The 17,190-nt window shown below is 49.0% G+C and overlaps 1 protein-coding gene across 1 annotated transcript in view; it reads left to right on the top strand.

Annotated features, from left to right (window-relative positions):
* Window positions 1-17,190, top strand: part of LOC147724906 (uncharacterized) — a 1,184,129-nt gene that overhangs the window by 395,958 nt on the left and 770,981 nt on the right. The window contains exon 9 of the mRNA XM_086918126.1: window positions 1,593-1,628. Coding sequence (XP_086774252.1) covers window positions 1,593-1,628 — 36 coding nt within the window. The remainder of the gene's footprint in view (window positions 1-1,592; window positions 1,629-17,190) is intronic.

Genomic DNA, 17,190 nt, shown 5'->3' on the forward strand with positions numbered 1-17,190 from the left:
CACAATACAGGAATGCTAGAGGTTGATCTTTTTGTAAAACCTGCAGCGAGGAATACATTACTGCATTTCAACAGGTATCATCCACAGACACAAAAGTAAAGTATACCCGTTTCACAGTTTTTAAGATTGAGAAGAAACTGTACCAATTTAACAGATTTTGATTTTCAAGCAACCTCTATGAAAAATAAATTTTTAGCTAGAGGATATCCGCACCGGCTGGTACGTGAGTCCTATAAAAGAGTGAGATATTATGATAGGGATCATCTCCTGACAGGTACCACAAAAGAGAAATCAAACCAACTTGTTTGTGTCACCAAACTTTCTACATTGAATAGCATTGTGAAACAAATAATAAATTCTCGTTGGCACATTTTAAATAGTCATCCTACTCAAGAATCTCCTTTTACCGAAGCCTCTTTTTGCATATAAACGCAATAAAAATATCAAAGATACAATAGTACATTCCTGATTCACAAAGGTGAATACTTTCACTCAGAAAACTATTGACGACAGTAATCCAGTGAAAGGGACGTTTAAATGTCGCTCTTGTAAATCCTGTGATGCCTTAATGGAAGGAGAAACCTTTTTATTGAATGGCTATCCAATTCAGGCACAACAAATGTGCAATTGTAAAGCACAGAATGTTGTGTATCTGATTGTGTGCCCAATTGGATTGGGATATGTTGGAGAGACTTCACGTGCCATCAATGTCAGACGCATGGGGAAAGTTAATGCGCCTTAGTCAAACATTATTTAGATCTCCACCACAAACCAGAGAACATGAAATGGAGAATATTAGAAAATATCAAAACAAAAGGAGAAATTGAAGGCACCCATATTCGAAAGAAACATTTGTACAAGGTCCTCTAAGTGTATCATGGCTACGGTGACTGGTAGTGGCACTCATCTATTGCTGCCTCTCCTAACAAATACACTGCTGTGACCGATTGTATATACAAGACATTTCGCCAATATTCCCATTATTGCCTTGAAAAAGTCTGTGTACCAGATGAAAAACATGTGTCGGCTAATCGTGTGCTGGGAATTTTTTATCTTTTTGTACTTCAATAAAGTTCATAAGAAAACTCGTTTTGATGATCTGATTGGATTAATTGAACTCTCTGGTGTTTTCCCATTGCCCTCGTTGTACAAGGGATTAAAAACTGCAATGTTTGATTACTTTGACCCATGACCAATATTGTTTTTGGTTAATTCAACTTTGTTTAATGGTTGTGCTGTAATAGCTTCATTCTTTCATGTTTTGTTATATGCATGTTACAGGTTTAATGTGCAGACGACACCTCTAGGTATCAGGTGTTTTAAAGCTGATCTAGCACCTGGTTGCCAATATAGCAACATTATATTTGTCACGCAGAGTATTGATACCTTGAGATAGTGATACATTGGATGTGTGGTTGTTTCCCTTTTCGAGAATACCACTGCCTGTTCTTCTCTTGAATCATTTGGTTAATTGCCTACCCATCTTGAAAGGTCTAGTGTATAGTGGTTACAGTTAAGGAAATGATTGTGCTTCAATAAATAAGCTGGAATATGCAAATATGACTGTTTACCTTTTTGTTTTCTCTCTCTAGAGTCTAATAAGAAAAAGGGCCAAGGTACCAAAACTAGTAAGTACTCTGCTCTTTTCAATTTTAATTTAAGCCCATCACTGCAGAGCATGTAGCATCTCATTATATTCCACATGGGACATAAATTCACATCAGATGTACCCTAAAGAATGGGGGTTGCGATCACTTTTGGTCTATGGGTATAATTATTTAAGTGGGCTTACACCAGGGGCTTTTCCGGGAAGATCAACAGAAATTTGCAGAACATATCTACTGTGTAGAGAAAGGCCTACTTGGGCTAGGCCCAGCCACCACAGCTCACACCAGAGACTTAAGTTCCCTAAAGGACAGGGTCAAAAACTTAGAGGCCCTATAGAGAACCATGAGGGGAAGCACAGATAAAACAATATTAAAATGGTGGGGCTTCCAGACCGAATAAAAGGCTCCTTTGTGATATTATTTTTGGAGGACTGGTTGCAAGATGTGGTGGCTCTGGAGGGCATGTCTAAACACTATGCCCTAGAACGAGCTCACAGAGTACCTCACATCCCCAAGAACCTCAGGCCCACCACACCGTTTGTTTACATGACTCCTTCATTGCAGGGCCCAAGACTTTCTCCTACGGCAGACATGAACTCATGGCCCCTTTCAACTGGATATCATCCAGGTCTTCCTTGTCGTGAACTGTACTGCCACTGTCCAACAACAAAGAGCATCCTTCTTTCTTGCCAAACAGAGATTACAGAAACTTGGTTTCCCTTTTGGATTACTATTCCTGGCTAAATGTGAGTGAGTGAAAGACCTTCTTCTCCACCACACTAAAGTGCATTGATGCGAGATAGAGGGCCACCGCCCATTGAGCCCCCCCATTCACCGGTTAATGAAGGAGATCCTGCAAGCACCAGGGAGGAAGCTTGTGACCTATTCTACATCAGGCTCGGGCACACTACAAAAAGGCTATAATAGTGGCAACAGAAATGATCCAACCTGTGCAGGCCAATTGTGGGTTAGGTGAGGGGTCTCTTAGGTTGGCCTAATACATGCTGCAGCCCTTCAAGACCACTCTGGTCACAATTCCCTTGGTACTTTTGGTACCTTTTACAAGGGACTTATATGTGAGGCAGAGGTGTGTCAATTGGAGAAACAGTGGTACAGTTTAGGGAAAACAACACGGGCACTGGGGCCTGGTTCGAAGGGGTCCACTGCACACACAGTCAAAGTTGAATCAGATACAAGGCAAAAAGTGGGTGTATTGCAACAGAACCCCATTTTCCTACGCTGCCCTTTAATTGTGCCATTGTTTGAATGTTGAGTCTGAATTCAGTGTTTAAAGCATCTCCAATTCACTGCTTTATGTCATTTGGTTACTTACCCGCCCATCTTGTAAGTCGTGTATATGGTCATTACAGTAAAGAAAACGTTTGTGCTTCTATAAATGCGCAGGAATATGCAGATAAGACTCTTTTTTTCCCAACAGAATTTTATTGCCGGCAGCCAGAGCAATAGGAATGCCTCACATGGCACCCACAATACTTGTATGTAGTTAAAAAGATGGACATCAACATTTTTAGCGTGAGCATGAAAATAGTCACACAAAAAAATAATTCAGAAGGAAAATAATAACAAGAGAACAAAGAACTGCGCCACATTGCTTCAACCAGATAGAGAGATTTGTTGCATACATACGGAAAGGCTGTGCCATTTATAATCACAGTTAGGAGGTGTATAACACATATTCCATCGCACTGGATTCCTAACAACATGTCCGTGATGTCAGGCGGGGGAGGGGGTTCCAAATATAAACCTCTATATTCGGCCCACCGCTTCCAGATCTTATAATGTTTCTAAGGACATCCCCTCGCTTCAAAGACAGATATTTGTAGGCCCTATATAACACATATTCCATCGCACTGGATTCATAACAACATGTCTGTGATGTCAGGCGGGGGTTCCAAATATAAACCTCTATAATCGCCCCACCGCTTCCAGATCTTATAATATTTCAGAGGACATCTCCTCACTTCAAAAACATGTAAGCACCCCCCTCCAGAACCTCAACAGGGTAGGGAAGGACCACACAGTGTGTAGGAAGGTACCCTTCAATGATCCATATCACAAACAATGCGAAGGTGCAATTAGCTCCATACTCCATTATGTATGTCTTGTAAAGTAAGCTCTATGAAGATATTTAAATTGGATAAGGCACAAGCGGGCTGCGATAACTGCTCTGTGCAGGGACTCCAGAGCCTCCGCCTAGTCTTCCTCTTCTAAGGGACCCAAATCTTGCTGCCACTCCTCTCTGGATCTATGCAGGGTGGTAGGTGTATTGTTAACGATGGTAAGGTAGATTTTGGTGATCTTATGGTCCTCAACTCTCCCATAAAGACCTTGGCCTCAACCAGATTAAATTTGGGTAGTTCTGTGAGGTTAGATATATAGGGGGTGAAGGCATGCCTACATTGTGAATAGCGGTAGAATTGTTTGGGAGGCCTGTCATACTCCGCTTGATTATCAAGGAAGGGCTTGAGAGTACAGCCACTCATAACCATCCCCACTGTGTCCATTCCAATGGCCCCCCAGCTCCAAAAGCCAGACAAACAGCCGTGCCAGTTTCCCTGGTGAGCCTTCCCTACCAGCCCATCTGGCAGAGCGTGGATATCCAGGTTCTGAATACGGTGACGTGGCAGGCGGTAGTTCTTTCAACAGTGCCACAGAATAAAGGCAATGTGTTAGGCGGTTTCTCTCAGCAGCCAGCGTTCCACGGCATTTGCCGGGTCACCACGATCCCCATACCACCATTGATTAAGGACCAGAAGGTGCGAGACCAGGTAGTACGCATGAACGTCCGGAGTGGCCACCCCACCGGTCTATGTAGATTGAAAGCAGGTCCTCAGCGCAAGTTGCAATGCATCACCTCCCCAGAGAAATTACGCAAGAATAGCATTCAGTTGACGAAACCACATCTGTTTGATTGCGTAGGGGTGATTCTGCAGCTGGTAAAGAAGGCAGGGCTGAGAACCCTTTTAAAAAACAGCTGACCTGCCAAAAAGAGACAAGGGTATATAAGACCATACCCATGTCTGGTCGCTCACCTACGTCCACAGGGGGGCGAGGTTCTTAGTCCACACCACAGATTGGGATGCCGAGAGGAAGACACCCAACTATTTAAAGCCATCCGGAACCACAACGACTTCTTCTGTGACCAGTCACCCATCCAATCTCCACCCAGCAGCGGCCAGAGAAAAATTTCCCTCGATCCATTGCGGTCGCTCACCCTGCACTCTGCTGGCACATCGGACGCTTCTCTCCCCGCTGCCTGCCTGTCCTGTGACCTGCTGCCTGCCTGCCCTGACACAGCGCATTGCGCAGTTTATAGCGCTTGGTATCGTTTCTATTCCGCTTTTTAATTGCTGTATAAGTTACATTGTATGCGCTTGGTATCGTTCTCATTTGGCATTTCATCTATTGCATATCTAGCATTGTAGAGCGGCTGATTGAATTTGCATAAGAAGCGTTACTGAATACTTTCATTAGGAACCTTACACGAACTCGAACTCCGGCTGTGCCCCAGTTTCGATTTAGCTACCGAGCGGCCATCTTATTGTTTATTTACTTTTGCCCGTGTCTTCTCCCCGCTCCCCGCCTCCCAGCTGACCCTCCCACACACGGATAGATTACACTCGCCCCATCCTCTCCTACTCTGTGACCACCTGGATTCCCTCCATTGCGGTCGCTCACCCTGCACTCTGCTGGCATATCGGACGCTTCTCTCCCCGCTGCCTGCCTGTCCTGTGACCTGCTGCCTGCCTGCCCTGACACAGCCCATTGCGCAGTTTATAGCGCTTGGTATCGTTTCTATTCCGCTTTTTAATTGCTGTATAAGTTACATTGTATGCGCCTGGTATCGTTCTCATTTGTCATTTCATCTATTGCATATCTAGTATTGTAGAGCGGATGATTGAATTTGCATAAGAAGCGTTACTGAATACTTTCATTAGGAACCTTACACAAACTCGAACTCCGGCTGTGCCCCAGTTTCGATTTAGCTACCGAGCGGCCATCTTATTGTTTATTTACTTTTGCCCGTGTCTCCTCCCCGCTCCCCGCCTCCCAGCTGACCCTCCCACGCTCCACTCCCCATTTAAGGCAGATGTCCCAACGCGCAGCGTCCACGCGCTACGGCCGCGCCGAAGGTGCGCCAAAGGTAAGCCCGTCTATGCCCGTCCGCGCCTGGACCGCGCCCAGCGCCAGACCTCCTGGCCCCCGTCCCACCCACCCCACCCGCTTTACTTATGACGCCTCCACCCTCTTAGTCCTTAACCCCGGCTGACTCCCCAACTGCGCCCAAGCCGCTCCTGGACACACCCATGGACCCTTCACATGCAACTCCTGCAAGTATGACAGCATCAAGACCAACTCCTCATCCACTAACTCCAAACAAAGATTCGACACCAACCACCTAAAATGCATCCTGCTCAACACCTGCTCGGTCCACAGACACGCCATCGACCTTTGGAATCTACTTGACACCATCGCCCCGGACGTCGCCTTCCTAACAGAAACATGGATGAACGCCTCCTCAGCCCCAGACATCACCATTGCCATCCCGGAAGGATACAAGATCATCCGAAAAGACCGCACCTATCAAACAGGAGGAGGTATCGCCATCGTCAATAAGAATTCCATCCGCATCTCAACCAGCTCAGACGTCAACCTCGCTAGCCCCGAACACCTCCACTTCCAGATCCATACCGACCCCAAGACCACACTCAGAGGAACCCTCCTCTACAGACCAACAGGACCCCGAGCACAATTCAGTGAAGACATCACTGACTTTATCACCCCACACGCCCTCCCCTCCGAGGACTACATTCTATTGGGAGACCTCAATTTTCACCTAGAAAAAAGCAACGACAACAACACCACCACCCTTCTGGACAATCTCGCCAACCTCGGACTCAAACAACTTGTTAATACCCCCACTCACTACGCAGGTCACACACTCGACCCTATCTTCACCTCCAGCGAACATATCCCCTTCAGTCACACCACAGCTCTCCATTGGACGGACCACAGCTGCGTTCACTTTATCTACAAAAAGACCACAACCCAAACCATCCTCAACCTACTCTGCAAAGAAACTGGAACAAAATCACCATCGACCAAATCTCCTCATCGCTTCTTCAAAACCCCCCTGCCCACTCTTCGAACCCCAACCAAGCAGCCATTAACCTCACTCAATGGCTAACCAACAGCGCCGACAACCTAGCACCTTTGAAAAAACGTCAAATCAAACTAGGCAGCAAAAACGCCCCCTGGTTCAACGATGATCTTAAGAAATCCAAGAAACTCTGTCGCTCCCTTGAGAAGGCCTGGAAAAAAGACCCAAACACCAGCACCAGGGACGCCTTCAAAAACGCCACCCGCAAACACCACCAACTGATCCGGACTGCCAAGAAAGCCGCATTCAAAGATCGACTAGACAACAACGCCCACAACAGCAAGGAATTATTCAACATCGTCAAAGAGTTTACTAACCCCACTGCCAACTCCAACGACATCCCTCCCTCTCAAACCCTCTGCGACTCCCTAGCTTCATTCTTCCACGACAAAATCGCAGACATCCACAACAGCTTCACCAACCAACACGGAGACCAACCCACCCAAACTTCTGCCGCACCTTCACCCCCCTTGTACATCCTTAATGACTGGAATCCAATCTCCACTGAAGACACCATCCGCCTGATGAACTCCACCCACTCAGGATCCCCCACAGACCCTTGCCCTCACCACATCTTCAACAAAGCAGACTCCATCATAGCACCACACCTCCGTGACGTAATCAACTGCTCCCTCAACTCCGCCACCTTCCCGGAAAGTTGGAAACATGCCGAACTCAGCGCCCTTCTGAAAAAACCCACAGCTGACCCCACCGAACTCAAAAACTACCGCCCCATCTCGCTCCTTCCATTCCCGGCCAAAGTCATCGAAAAAGCTGTCAACAACCAGCTCGCCGCCTTCCTCGAAACCAACAAATCCCTCGACTCCTCACAGTCCGGCTTCCGAGCCAAACACAGCACTGAGACCGCACTCATCGCAGCAACAGACGATATTCGAACTCTACTGGACAATGGAGACACAGTCGCCCTCATCCTCCTCGACCTCTCTGCAGCCTTCGACACAGTCTGCCATAGCACCCTGATACAACGCCTCAGAAACATCGGAATCCAAGGAAAAGCACTGGAATGGATCACCTCGTTCCTTGCTGGAAGAACTCAGAGAGTCCGCCTCCCACCATTCAAGTCAGATGCCACTGAAGTCATTTGTGGCGTACCACAAGGATCTTCACTCAGCCCCACCCTCTTCAACGTATACATGAGCCCCCTCGCAGCCATCGCACGCCAACACAACCTCAACATCATCTCCTACGCGGATGACACTCAACTGATCCTCTCACTCACCAAAGACCCTAACACCGCCAAAACCAACCTACATGAAGGAATAAAAGAAGTAGCCGAGTGGATGAAGCACAGCCGTCTGAAACTGAACTCAGACAAAACAGAAGTCCTAATCTTAGGTACCTCCCCCTCCGCCTGGGACGACTCTTGGTGGCAAGAGGCCCTTGGAAAAGCACCCATCCCGATGGACCACGCACGGAACCTGGGCGTCATCCTTGACTCCTCACTCTCGATGACCAGACAAGTCAACGCCGTCTCATCATCTTGTTTCAACATTCTTCGCATGCTCAAAAAAACATTTCGCTGGATCCCCACCGAAACTAGAAAAACGGTCACCCACGCACTGGTTACAAGCCGCCTGGACTACGGAAACACCCTATACGCCGGAACCACCGCAAAACTCCAGAAAAAACTCCAACGCATCCAGAACGCATCAGCCAGACTCATACTAGACATCCCGCGGAAAGACCACATTTCTGATCAACTGAAAAACCTCCACTGGCTTCCCGTCAATAAGAGGATAACATTCCGCCTCCTAACCCACGCACACAAAGCACTATACGAACTTGGACCCGAATGCCTCAACACACGACTTTCCTTCTACACCCCCTCCCGCCAGCTACGCTCTTACAACCAAGCCCTTGCTGCTGTACCCCGCATCAACAAAACTACCATGGGAGGAAGATCCTTCTCCTACCTGGCGGCTAAAACCTGGAACTCACTTCCCACTCACCTTCACCTCACTCAGAACCACCTAGCATTCAGAAAGCAACTTAAAACCTGGATATTCGACAAGTAATTCCCCACCATTCTTCAAGCGCCTTGAGACCCTCTGGGTATGTAGCGCGCTATATAAATTAATTGACTTGACTTGACTTGACTTGACTAGAGGTCTCGCAAAAATTGGCATAATACAAAGAAGGCGCGGGCCAGTCCGGTAAAGGTTCGTGAGGAAGAATAAAATATCATCCGTATACAACGCTATGTGATCAGAGATCCCGGTGCCCATTCAAACCCGCCTACCTGGGCGTCTACTCAAATCCAGGCTGCCAGTGGCTTCATTGCAAGCGCAAAGAGATATGGGGAGAGTGGGCAGCCCTGGCATGTCCCCGTCTAATGGGAAAGTATCTGAAGGCCGAATCAGCCACCCATACCGAAGCGGTTATATCTGTATTAAGGAGGCGAATAAATTATAAGAGCTGGGGCCAATATTTAGATTACTAAGTAGGGCAAAACGATAAGACTAGCTAAGAGAATCAAAGGCTTTATTCATGTCCACCCGAAGGAGTGCAGTGGGGCTCCTGAGTTTGGTAATCCTGGCTACAGCATTGTGCTTCATCTGATGTTGTGTCGCATGGCGCAACCCGGCATAAACCCTGCCTGGTCAAGGTGTACCAGCTCCTGATGTATGGGACCGAGCGTTAGCAATCACTTTGGCCAAAGGTTTGGCCTCCACATTGATTAACGAGATCAGGCCGTAAGACGAAAATTGTTCCGGGGGCATCCAGGCTTCAAGAACACATCAATTTTGGCATGCCAACAGTCAGGAGGGAGACTACCACTCTCCACAGACGTCTCAAGGGCCGCTAAGTAGGGTTTCAGTAGTTGCAGATAATGTTTTTGAAAAAATTCATCAGGGGAGCCACTCGGGCCCGGCCCCTTACCCGTTCGCATACTGAGCAGCGCAGTCAGCAGTTCCTCTAATGACACAGGAACATTAAGTGTGTCCGGTACCTCATCGGACAGGGCCCGAGGTGGAAAGTCATCGATACATTTTTGAACGATCCCTGCAGGGAGGACCTCACGAGGGGCATATAGATCCAAAAAAAAGGTAGCAAAGCAATCAGCAATAGCAGATGGGTCCATGAGAGCAGTCCCGCCAGGGCCGCGTATACACAGGAGCATCTGGGATGCAGCGTCTGTTGACACAGCCGATGTAACAGGGCACTAGACTTATCGCCCCACTGATATATCGAGCTACAAGTGGCGAGCCAATATAAATGGGATTCATCAAGAAGTTCTCTGGCATACGTCTGTTGTATATTGATCATGTGCCTACACACAGCACTTCCCTCTGTGCCTCTACTGGCACGTTTCAGGTCAAGTAACTTGATCTCGAGTCGTATTAACTTGTCTCAATGCTGTCAGCGATGTGCCGTACAAAAGGCAATATTGGCCCCCCTTAGGAAAGATATTCTCTTATAGATTTATGAATGTGTTCTGCATTGAGTGTTTAGCAGTAGCCATGGCGATAGGCGCCAACGAAAGTGGGAGCACCTGGAATATAGGACGAGCAGAAAGGAGACCGGCGAGTGATATGATAAACCCCGGGGAAGAATATCCACTGCAAGCAGTCTATGGGTATGTGTCCCTGAGAGGAAAAGGTAATCTAGTCGCGAGAAGGACCTGTGGGCGCCAGAGAAAAATATGTACCCACTCTTAGTGGGATGTAGGGTTCTCCATGAGTCAATCCATCCCAAGTCCTGCATCAGGGATAAGAGTTTAGAGTCCTGGATCCCCGCTGTGTGAGCCACGGCGCGCCATCTGCCTTGTGATGGAGAGAGAACATCGTTCCATTCTCCCCCAACCAGTTTCAATCACGTCAGGAGTTCAGTCCAAAGTGTTGTTAGCCGTTCAACAAAGGACCACGATGGGGGGGAGCATAGATAATGCCCAAAATAATGAGCTCCCCATTAAGAGTACCACATTTAATGGCAATTCTGCCCTGGGGGTCAGACCATGCCTTATGATGAACAAAGGGGACACAGCGGTGTACAGGAGTTGCAACAGCCCAGGAGCCTCTAGTAAATCCTGCATGATAAATATATGTGAAGCCAAACCTTCGCAGGCAAGGTGTCTTGGTTCCCACTAAATGAGTCTCCTGGAGGAGAAGAACACCTGCCCCATGACACTTAGCTTGGTGCAGGGCCGCCCCTCTCTTGATCTTATCAAGAAGACCATTTATGTTCCAGCTAAGGACTCAGAGCACACTGCTCCCACCCCTATCCAAATTTTTTTGCATGGTTGGCAGTAACGAAAATAAATAGCAAGACAACTCATTGGTCACACATGGTAGAAAGCATAGTGGAAGTAACAAAATGCAATAACAAAATCCACATAAGGTTACCAACCACCCCCCCACCCAATACCTCATAAACATAGAAGTATCTGTCGCGGCATGGTCCAGGCCAGAGCCCCATCAGGGGGTATCAGCTAGGAGCAGCCTATGGATCCCCTGCACAAGTCTCCTGCCCATAAAGAACAAGGCAACAAAGGGACAGAGACTTGTACAACAATGGAAGCCTGCAAGAAAAATACCTCATAGGTGACATGGAGCATATATAGTTACAATTCTCTGAGTTATATCATTCAGGACGCTGGGAGTTCAGGTTAATCCTCGGGAAGTCTCAGTGGATTTGTTGCAAGTCTTGGACCACTTCCCACATCGTGATCAATGTCGCTGTCCATTACCCTCTCCCAGGGGGCCACACCCGGGGGCACTAGAGGATGAGTCGGAGTCAATCCTGACTCTAGTATTTAGGGGCAACCTTGAACCTTGCCTCCTCACATTTGAGGAAGAAAGAAGAAGGACCGAAGAGCAGTGCTGATCCAAGAAGAAAAGCACACCTACTGCTTTGGCCCTAGCCCTACTGGCCGGTCCTGACAACAACCTGCCTACAGCGTGTCCAGCAGCCTCCCAGAGCCTGGAGGACTCACCTTACAGACTCTGTTTCCCATGAGCACTGGATTTGCTCAACAAGGACTCCAAGATCAGAATCCGGATTCTGGTGACTCCGCAATTCTGCACAACTCTGCACCAGACACCCACGGCCTGAGTTGGAGTGGTACAACACAAAAAACAGGTCTACTTAACAATCCTTACCTGAGACCTGCAGCTATTCAATCTCCCTCAAGCTTCAAGGCGACGCCTGCAGCCTCAAACGGAAGGGTCCCTCTGACTGTGACCAAAGCTGATAAGGAAACCCGACAGCTAAAGATACCTTGTACCCAATGCCCAACGGCCTTGGATGGCCCACCAACAGTGTCCAGGCATTCCCCAAGAACACAACTTACCTCTCCATCTGGTGGTCACCTTCAGGAAGTCTCCCTGCCCGAGTCTTCAGCATCTTTGCTGCGCTGAAGGTCTCCATTGATTATCACAGGGACCCCGATCTCTTCTTATCACCCTGAACCTGGCCGCCCCTTTGCTCGTGGTGGTACAGCTCCTGTGCTGATTGTTGGTCCCTGCAGTGCTGACCTTGACCCCTGTATCTTTGTTCCCCCACCCGAGTGGCCTACTCGTAAGCAGTCCTTTGAGTGCCTATCCACACCTCGAGGAACCTTGGTCCTTACCCCCCAAAAACTCCCACTTGTAAGACTTTTACTTACCTGTGAAATCAATACAAAATGTTCCCATAGGAACCCATGTTATGAGATGTTGGGCCTAAAATGTTTTAAGTGTTGAACTGTTGTTTTGTATGGAAAAAAATGTCAGTTTAACTTAAACCAAGAAAAGTCGTACTTACCTTTTATTGTGAGATCTCTCAGTGTGGTATCTAGGCATACCATCCCAGAAGTCAAAGTAAGCAAAAAAATTCAAAACTTATTCTAAAAGTGATTACTTTGTAATGTAAACTGCTTTTTGAATCAATACCAAGTTGTAACTATTGCAAATTCAACCACAATTGCATTTCCTTGTGAAGTCTGGCATTTGAGAGTATATTTGACTTACGTGTGCCAAGTCTGGCTTGGTTCTTAAAATAAAACATAAATATACCTTTTTTATACTTGCCTAATTGGTCTGGATTCAGTCGCTAAGTGTATGTCATGAGTCTTGATTGAGCAAATACAAAAAATGCTTAACACACTGTGAGGGGCTGGCTTAGTATATGGTGCTCACTTATGTAAGTGTAGCACCCTGAACTACTCCAGACAACCCTTATGGTGATTTTAGTGGTCCTAGACAACCTTAGAAAACTCTCTAAGTGGTAGCTGTGGAGAGCAGCCTTCAGACGTAGTCCAAAAGGAGTGTAAAGCAGCTTGCTTTACCAGTACTTAATCTTATGGTATAGGTTAAGTGAAAAAAGAACCAAACAGTGTAGTAATAAAAAAGATGCATGTATTACTAACACACTAACACAGCACAATATCTCCAACTAGAGATGTATGTACCTTACACACATTACTTAGTGAATAGAACTCGTAGGTAGCACAAATACACAGTGGTCCAGAGGGGGAGAACAAATCATGTACTAAAATAGTGGAATGCGAACCATGACTTAAGTTGAGAATGGACCCAAGAGATGTAGAATAGATGGGGACCCAAGAAACCACCCAAGGTGAGTATCTAGGAACTCCACAGAGGTCATGTGCAGAGTGGGAACACAACCGCGTGCTCAATGTCAGTCTATGGGTAAGTCACGGTTGCAATTTTAAAGATGGACTGTTCCCAGTGGACCATGAAGAAACCATGTGGAAGATAGAAGGTTGGAGAGTCACCTCACCCATGGATACCCCAGGAACCAGGATACCTACACCTGGGAAACTGGGTGCATAGGTCCCAAGTGACATCGGAACCCGCCATAGACACCAATTGAGGACTTTAGGAAAGATGCTACTGGACAAGAAAATAAAGGTGTACGGTGGAACCCAAAGGTTGAACCTGAAAGAGACACGTTAGTCATAGATTCCTTACCTTAGAATTACCCCCAGGTATCCGACTGGATCCGGAAAGTTTTCATCAGTAGTACCCCTGCGCATCAGAAGGTGGCGTTGTGCAGCTCCTCATCCATCGTAGGCTTTGTGATCGCCGGAATGACTATGTGGCAGCTGCTTAGACACCGCCCTCGCGTGCTGACATCAGTTCTTTCTTTTTCCTCGCCAGCAAGTACAGATCCGGAGAGAGTGGTACCCCCAGTCAGTTTTTGACTGAGTTTTTTGGCACTTTTCTCCCTGTCTTTTTGAGTCTTTGACTCCTGGTGTTGTAGGGATGCTCGGTTTCAAGTCTTGCGAGGTTTGTACCTGCATGATGTTGGTGACGGACCCGCACTGTAAGTGTCTCTACTGCCTTGGGCGTGACCACGACCCTATGTCGTACCCCGAATGCCGGGCCATGACTCCGAAAACTTTGCGGGATTGGTCCCAAATGTTACTTGCGACCCGGGAGTCGGCTCTGCGCCGTTCAAGGTCCCCGTCCCCTGGGAGGTCGAGGGGCCAGTAGCAGAGCGGCCACCATTTTTTCGATGAAGTCTTCGCACTCGGGGTCAGGTAAGATGAAGCACAAGAGGTCAAAGAAGCGCCTTCGCTCTTCGCCTTCCCTTACCCTGTTGTGTGAAGAAGCTAAGGGTGTGAGTGGTGTCATCGCGCGGCTCCAGGGGAGCCTACACAGTTGCCAACGGCCTACCCGCCTTTCCCAGGTCAGTCGGCGACTCTGGCCCTGCTGCAGGATTTTCTGTCAGACATGGGCCATCTCTTTGGCCGGTCGGGCACCGTCGGTGCGCCTGCGGGTCCGACTGGGGGTCCTTGCCCTTCTTCGTCGATGCCTCCGGCCCGTCGTCGTCAACGGTGGCAAGGCCCTCATGGATCCACGCATGGATCCCAGCCGCTGTTTGTTGACCTCGTACAACCTTCACCGACATCGACGTCTAGGGCACCATAGCTGGCGTCGGCCGGCTCCTCGGTCAACGTCATCCCCGGCTTCCACACCGACATGGAGACAGTGCCGAACCGGTATTTATCGAAGTCGATTCTGATGCCGATGGGGAATTTTGATCCCTTTCTCCATCCTCCTCCTTCTTTCCCACCTTCCCAGCAGGGAGGACCGGGAGGACTGGGAGCGGTCTGAACAACCTCTCGCAGCCCAAAGCGAGTTAGACCCGAACTGGGCAGAGAATTTGGAGGATGCCGGTGATCTGGATTTCTCCCCAGAACCTGGAGCACTGTCTCCTTCTACTGTGGCTACGGAGTAGGGTGGTTCTTATTCAGTGGTATTGCGTAGGGCAGCAGAGGCTCTCCACCTCGAGCTCCCTAAAGTGGCCATCAGGACTAACTTCCTGACAGAAGTGCTTTGGCTGGCGGCTTCCTCTGCGGATCCGCTGCTGCCTTTCAAAAATGCACTTTCAGATGTTCTTTTGGGCATCTGGTCCAGGCCCAACACAGGGGCTCCTATGGATAGGAATATGGCCCGACGCCATCGCCCACCCTCGGGCGACCCCATTTTCCTCTCCCAACACCCTACCCCTGAGAACTTGGTTGTCCAAGCCTCTGCATCTCCGAGGGGCTTCCCCTCCGCACCTCTGGACAGGGAATCCAAGAAATTGGACCAGTTTGGGAAGACGATGTTCTCTTCCACCAGTTCAGGGTTGCATTCTGTGAACACCACATGCCTCTTGGGACATTATTCCCACTCTGTGTGGGATACGGTGGCGCAGATGCTGCCTCATTGTCTGGAGGAGGCCCTGACTGTGCTCTCCCAAGCTATTGCTGAGGTGAGAGATGCAGCCAAGTTCATGATTCGTTGTGGCCTTGACACCGCCGACTCGTTAGGCAGAGCGATTTTCACGACAGTGGCGCTCCGCAATCACGCCTGGCTGAGGACGACTGACTTTCCAACGGATGTCCAGAACACTCTGATGGACTCACGGGCTATGGCCACGTCCTTGGGCCTTTCGGCCACACACACTCCATTGGCTTCCACTTTTCGCTCCTTTCGTGGCCATGGGCCTGCGCAGCCACAGTCTCAGGGCAGCCGCAGATGTGGGACCCGCCAAGGTGGGTCACTGGGCCAGCGGGCGGGTCAGTCCACCCCCTTCCCTGCCACCACTGCCTCCAATCCTTCCTAGTCCGGTGTTTCAGGCCCATCACACGCCAGTGGGCAGCATGATTCGCCATCACCTCCCCCACTGGTGCACCATCACCTCAGACAGGTCGGTTTTACAAGGCACTACTCCCTCCCCTTCAAGACTACCCCTCCAGCCATGCCACTTCAGTTCCACTGCAAGAAGGTGTATCACTTGGCACTTCTCCAGCAGGATGTTGAGGCCCTCTTGGCCAAGTGGGCCATCAAGCGCGTTCCGACACCAGAAGTAGGTTGTGGTTGTTACTCCCACTACTTCCTGTTTCCAAAGAAGGACAAGGGCCTGCATCCTATCTTAGACCTTCAGGACGTCATCTGCTTCCTCCGGATTGGTGAGTTCAAGATGCTCTAGACCCACAAGACTGGATGGTAGCGTTAGACTTGCAGGACGCTTACTTTCATATCCCTGACCTGCTGGCCCAAAGGCGTTACTTGTGGTTCCGGTAGGCCACAACCACTTTAAGTTCACCTCGCTCCCTTTTGGCCTTACCAGCACTCATCGGGTGTTCATGAAAATTATGGCAGTGGTTGCAGCTCACCAGGGGTTTCAGTCTTCCCCTATCTCGACGACTGGTTGTTGAAGGCAGGCTCACCCTAGGCTGTCGTCTCCCACCTCCACACTACTGCCAACCTTCTCCATCAACGTGGCGAAGTCATGAAGTGGTTCTGGACATGGCGCAGCTTCAGGTTTCTCCTCCTGAGCAGCGAGTCCAGGACATTCTGGCTAAGATTCTGATCTTTCAGCCCTTGTCCTGGGTTTCGTTCAGGATGACCTTGAGGCTGCTGGGCCTCATAGCCTCCTTCATCCTGCTGATCAATCATGCCAGATGGCATGTGTGGGTTCGGCAGTGGGAATTGAAGTTTCCGTGGGCGCAGCATCAAGGGAACCTGTCAGACTACATCCAGATCTCGGAGGGCACTGCTCGACAATGGCAGTGGTGGCTTACGAACCAGAATTGGGTCAGCGGCAGATCCCTCTCCCTTCCCCAAGCGGAGCACACAGTGGTGACCGATGCGTCCCTTCTGGGATGGGGGAGCCACAAGGGAGAGGCGAACATCAGAGGCCTCTGGTCTCTGGCGGAATCCAGGCTACATATCTACCTTCTGGAGCTCCAGGCAATCCTGCTTGCACTGAAGGCATTCCTTTCCTGTGTCAAGAGGAGAGTAATGCAGGTGTTCACAGACCACCGCCATGTGGTATTTCAACAAGCAAGGCGGGGAGGGGTCATGGACCCTTTGTCAGGAGGCTCTGCGCCTCTGGACGTGGCTGGAACACCAGGGCATTTTCCTGGTGGTTCAATACTTGGCG

This window comes from Lissotriton vulgaris, chromosome 4_1 (genome assembly GCF_964263255.1).
Source record: "Lissotriton vulgaris chromosome 4_1, aLisVul1.2, whole genome shotgun sequence".
Lineage (NCBI taxonomy): Eukaryota > Metazoa > Chordata > Amphibia > Caudata > Salamandridae > Lissotriton > Lissotriton vulgaris.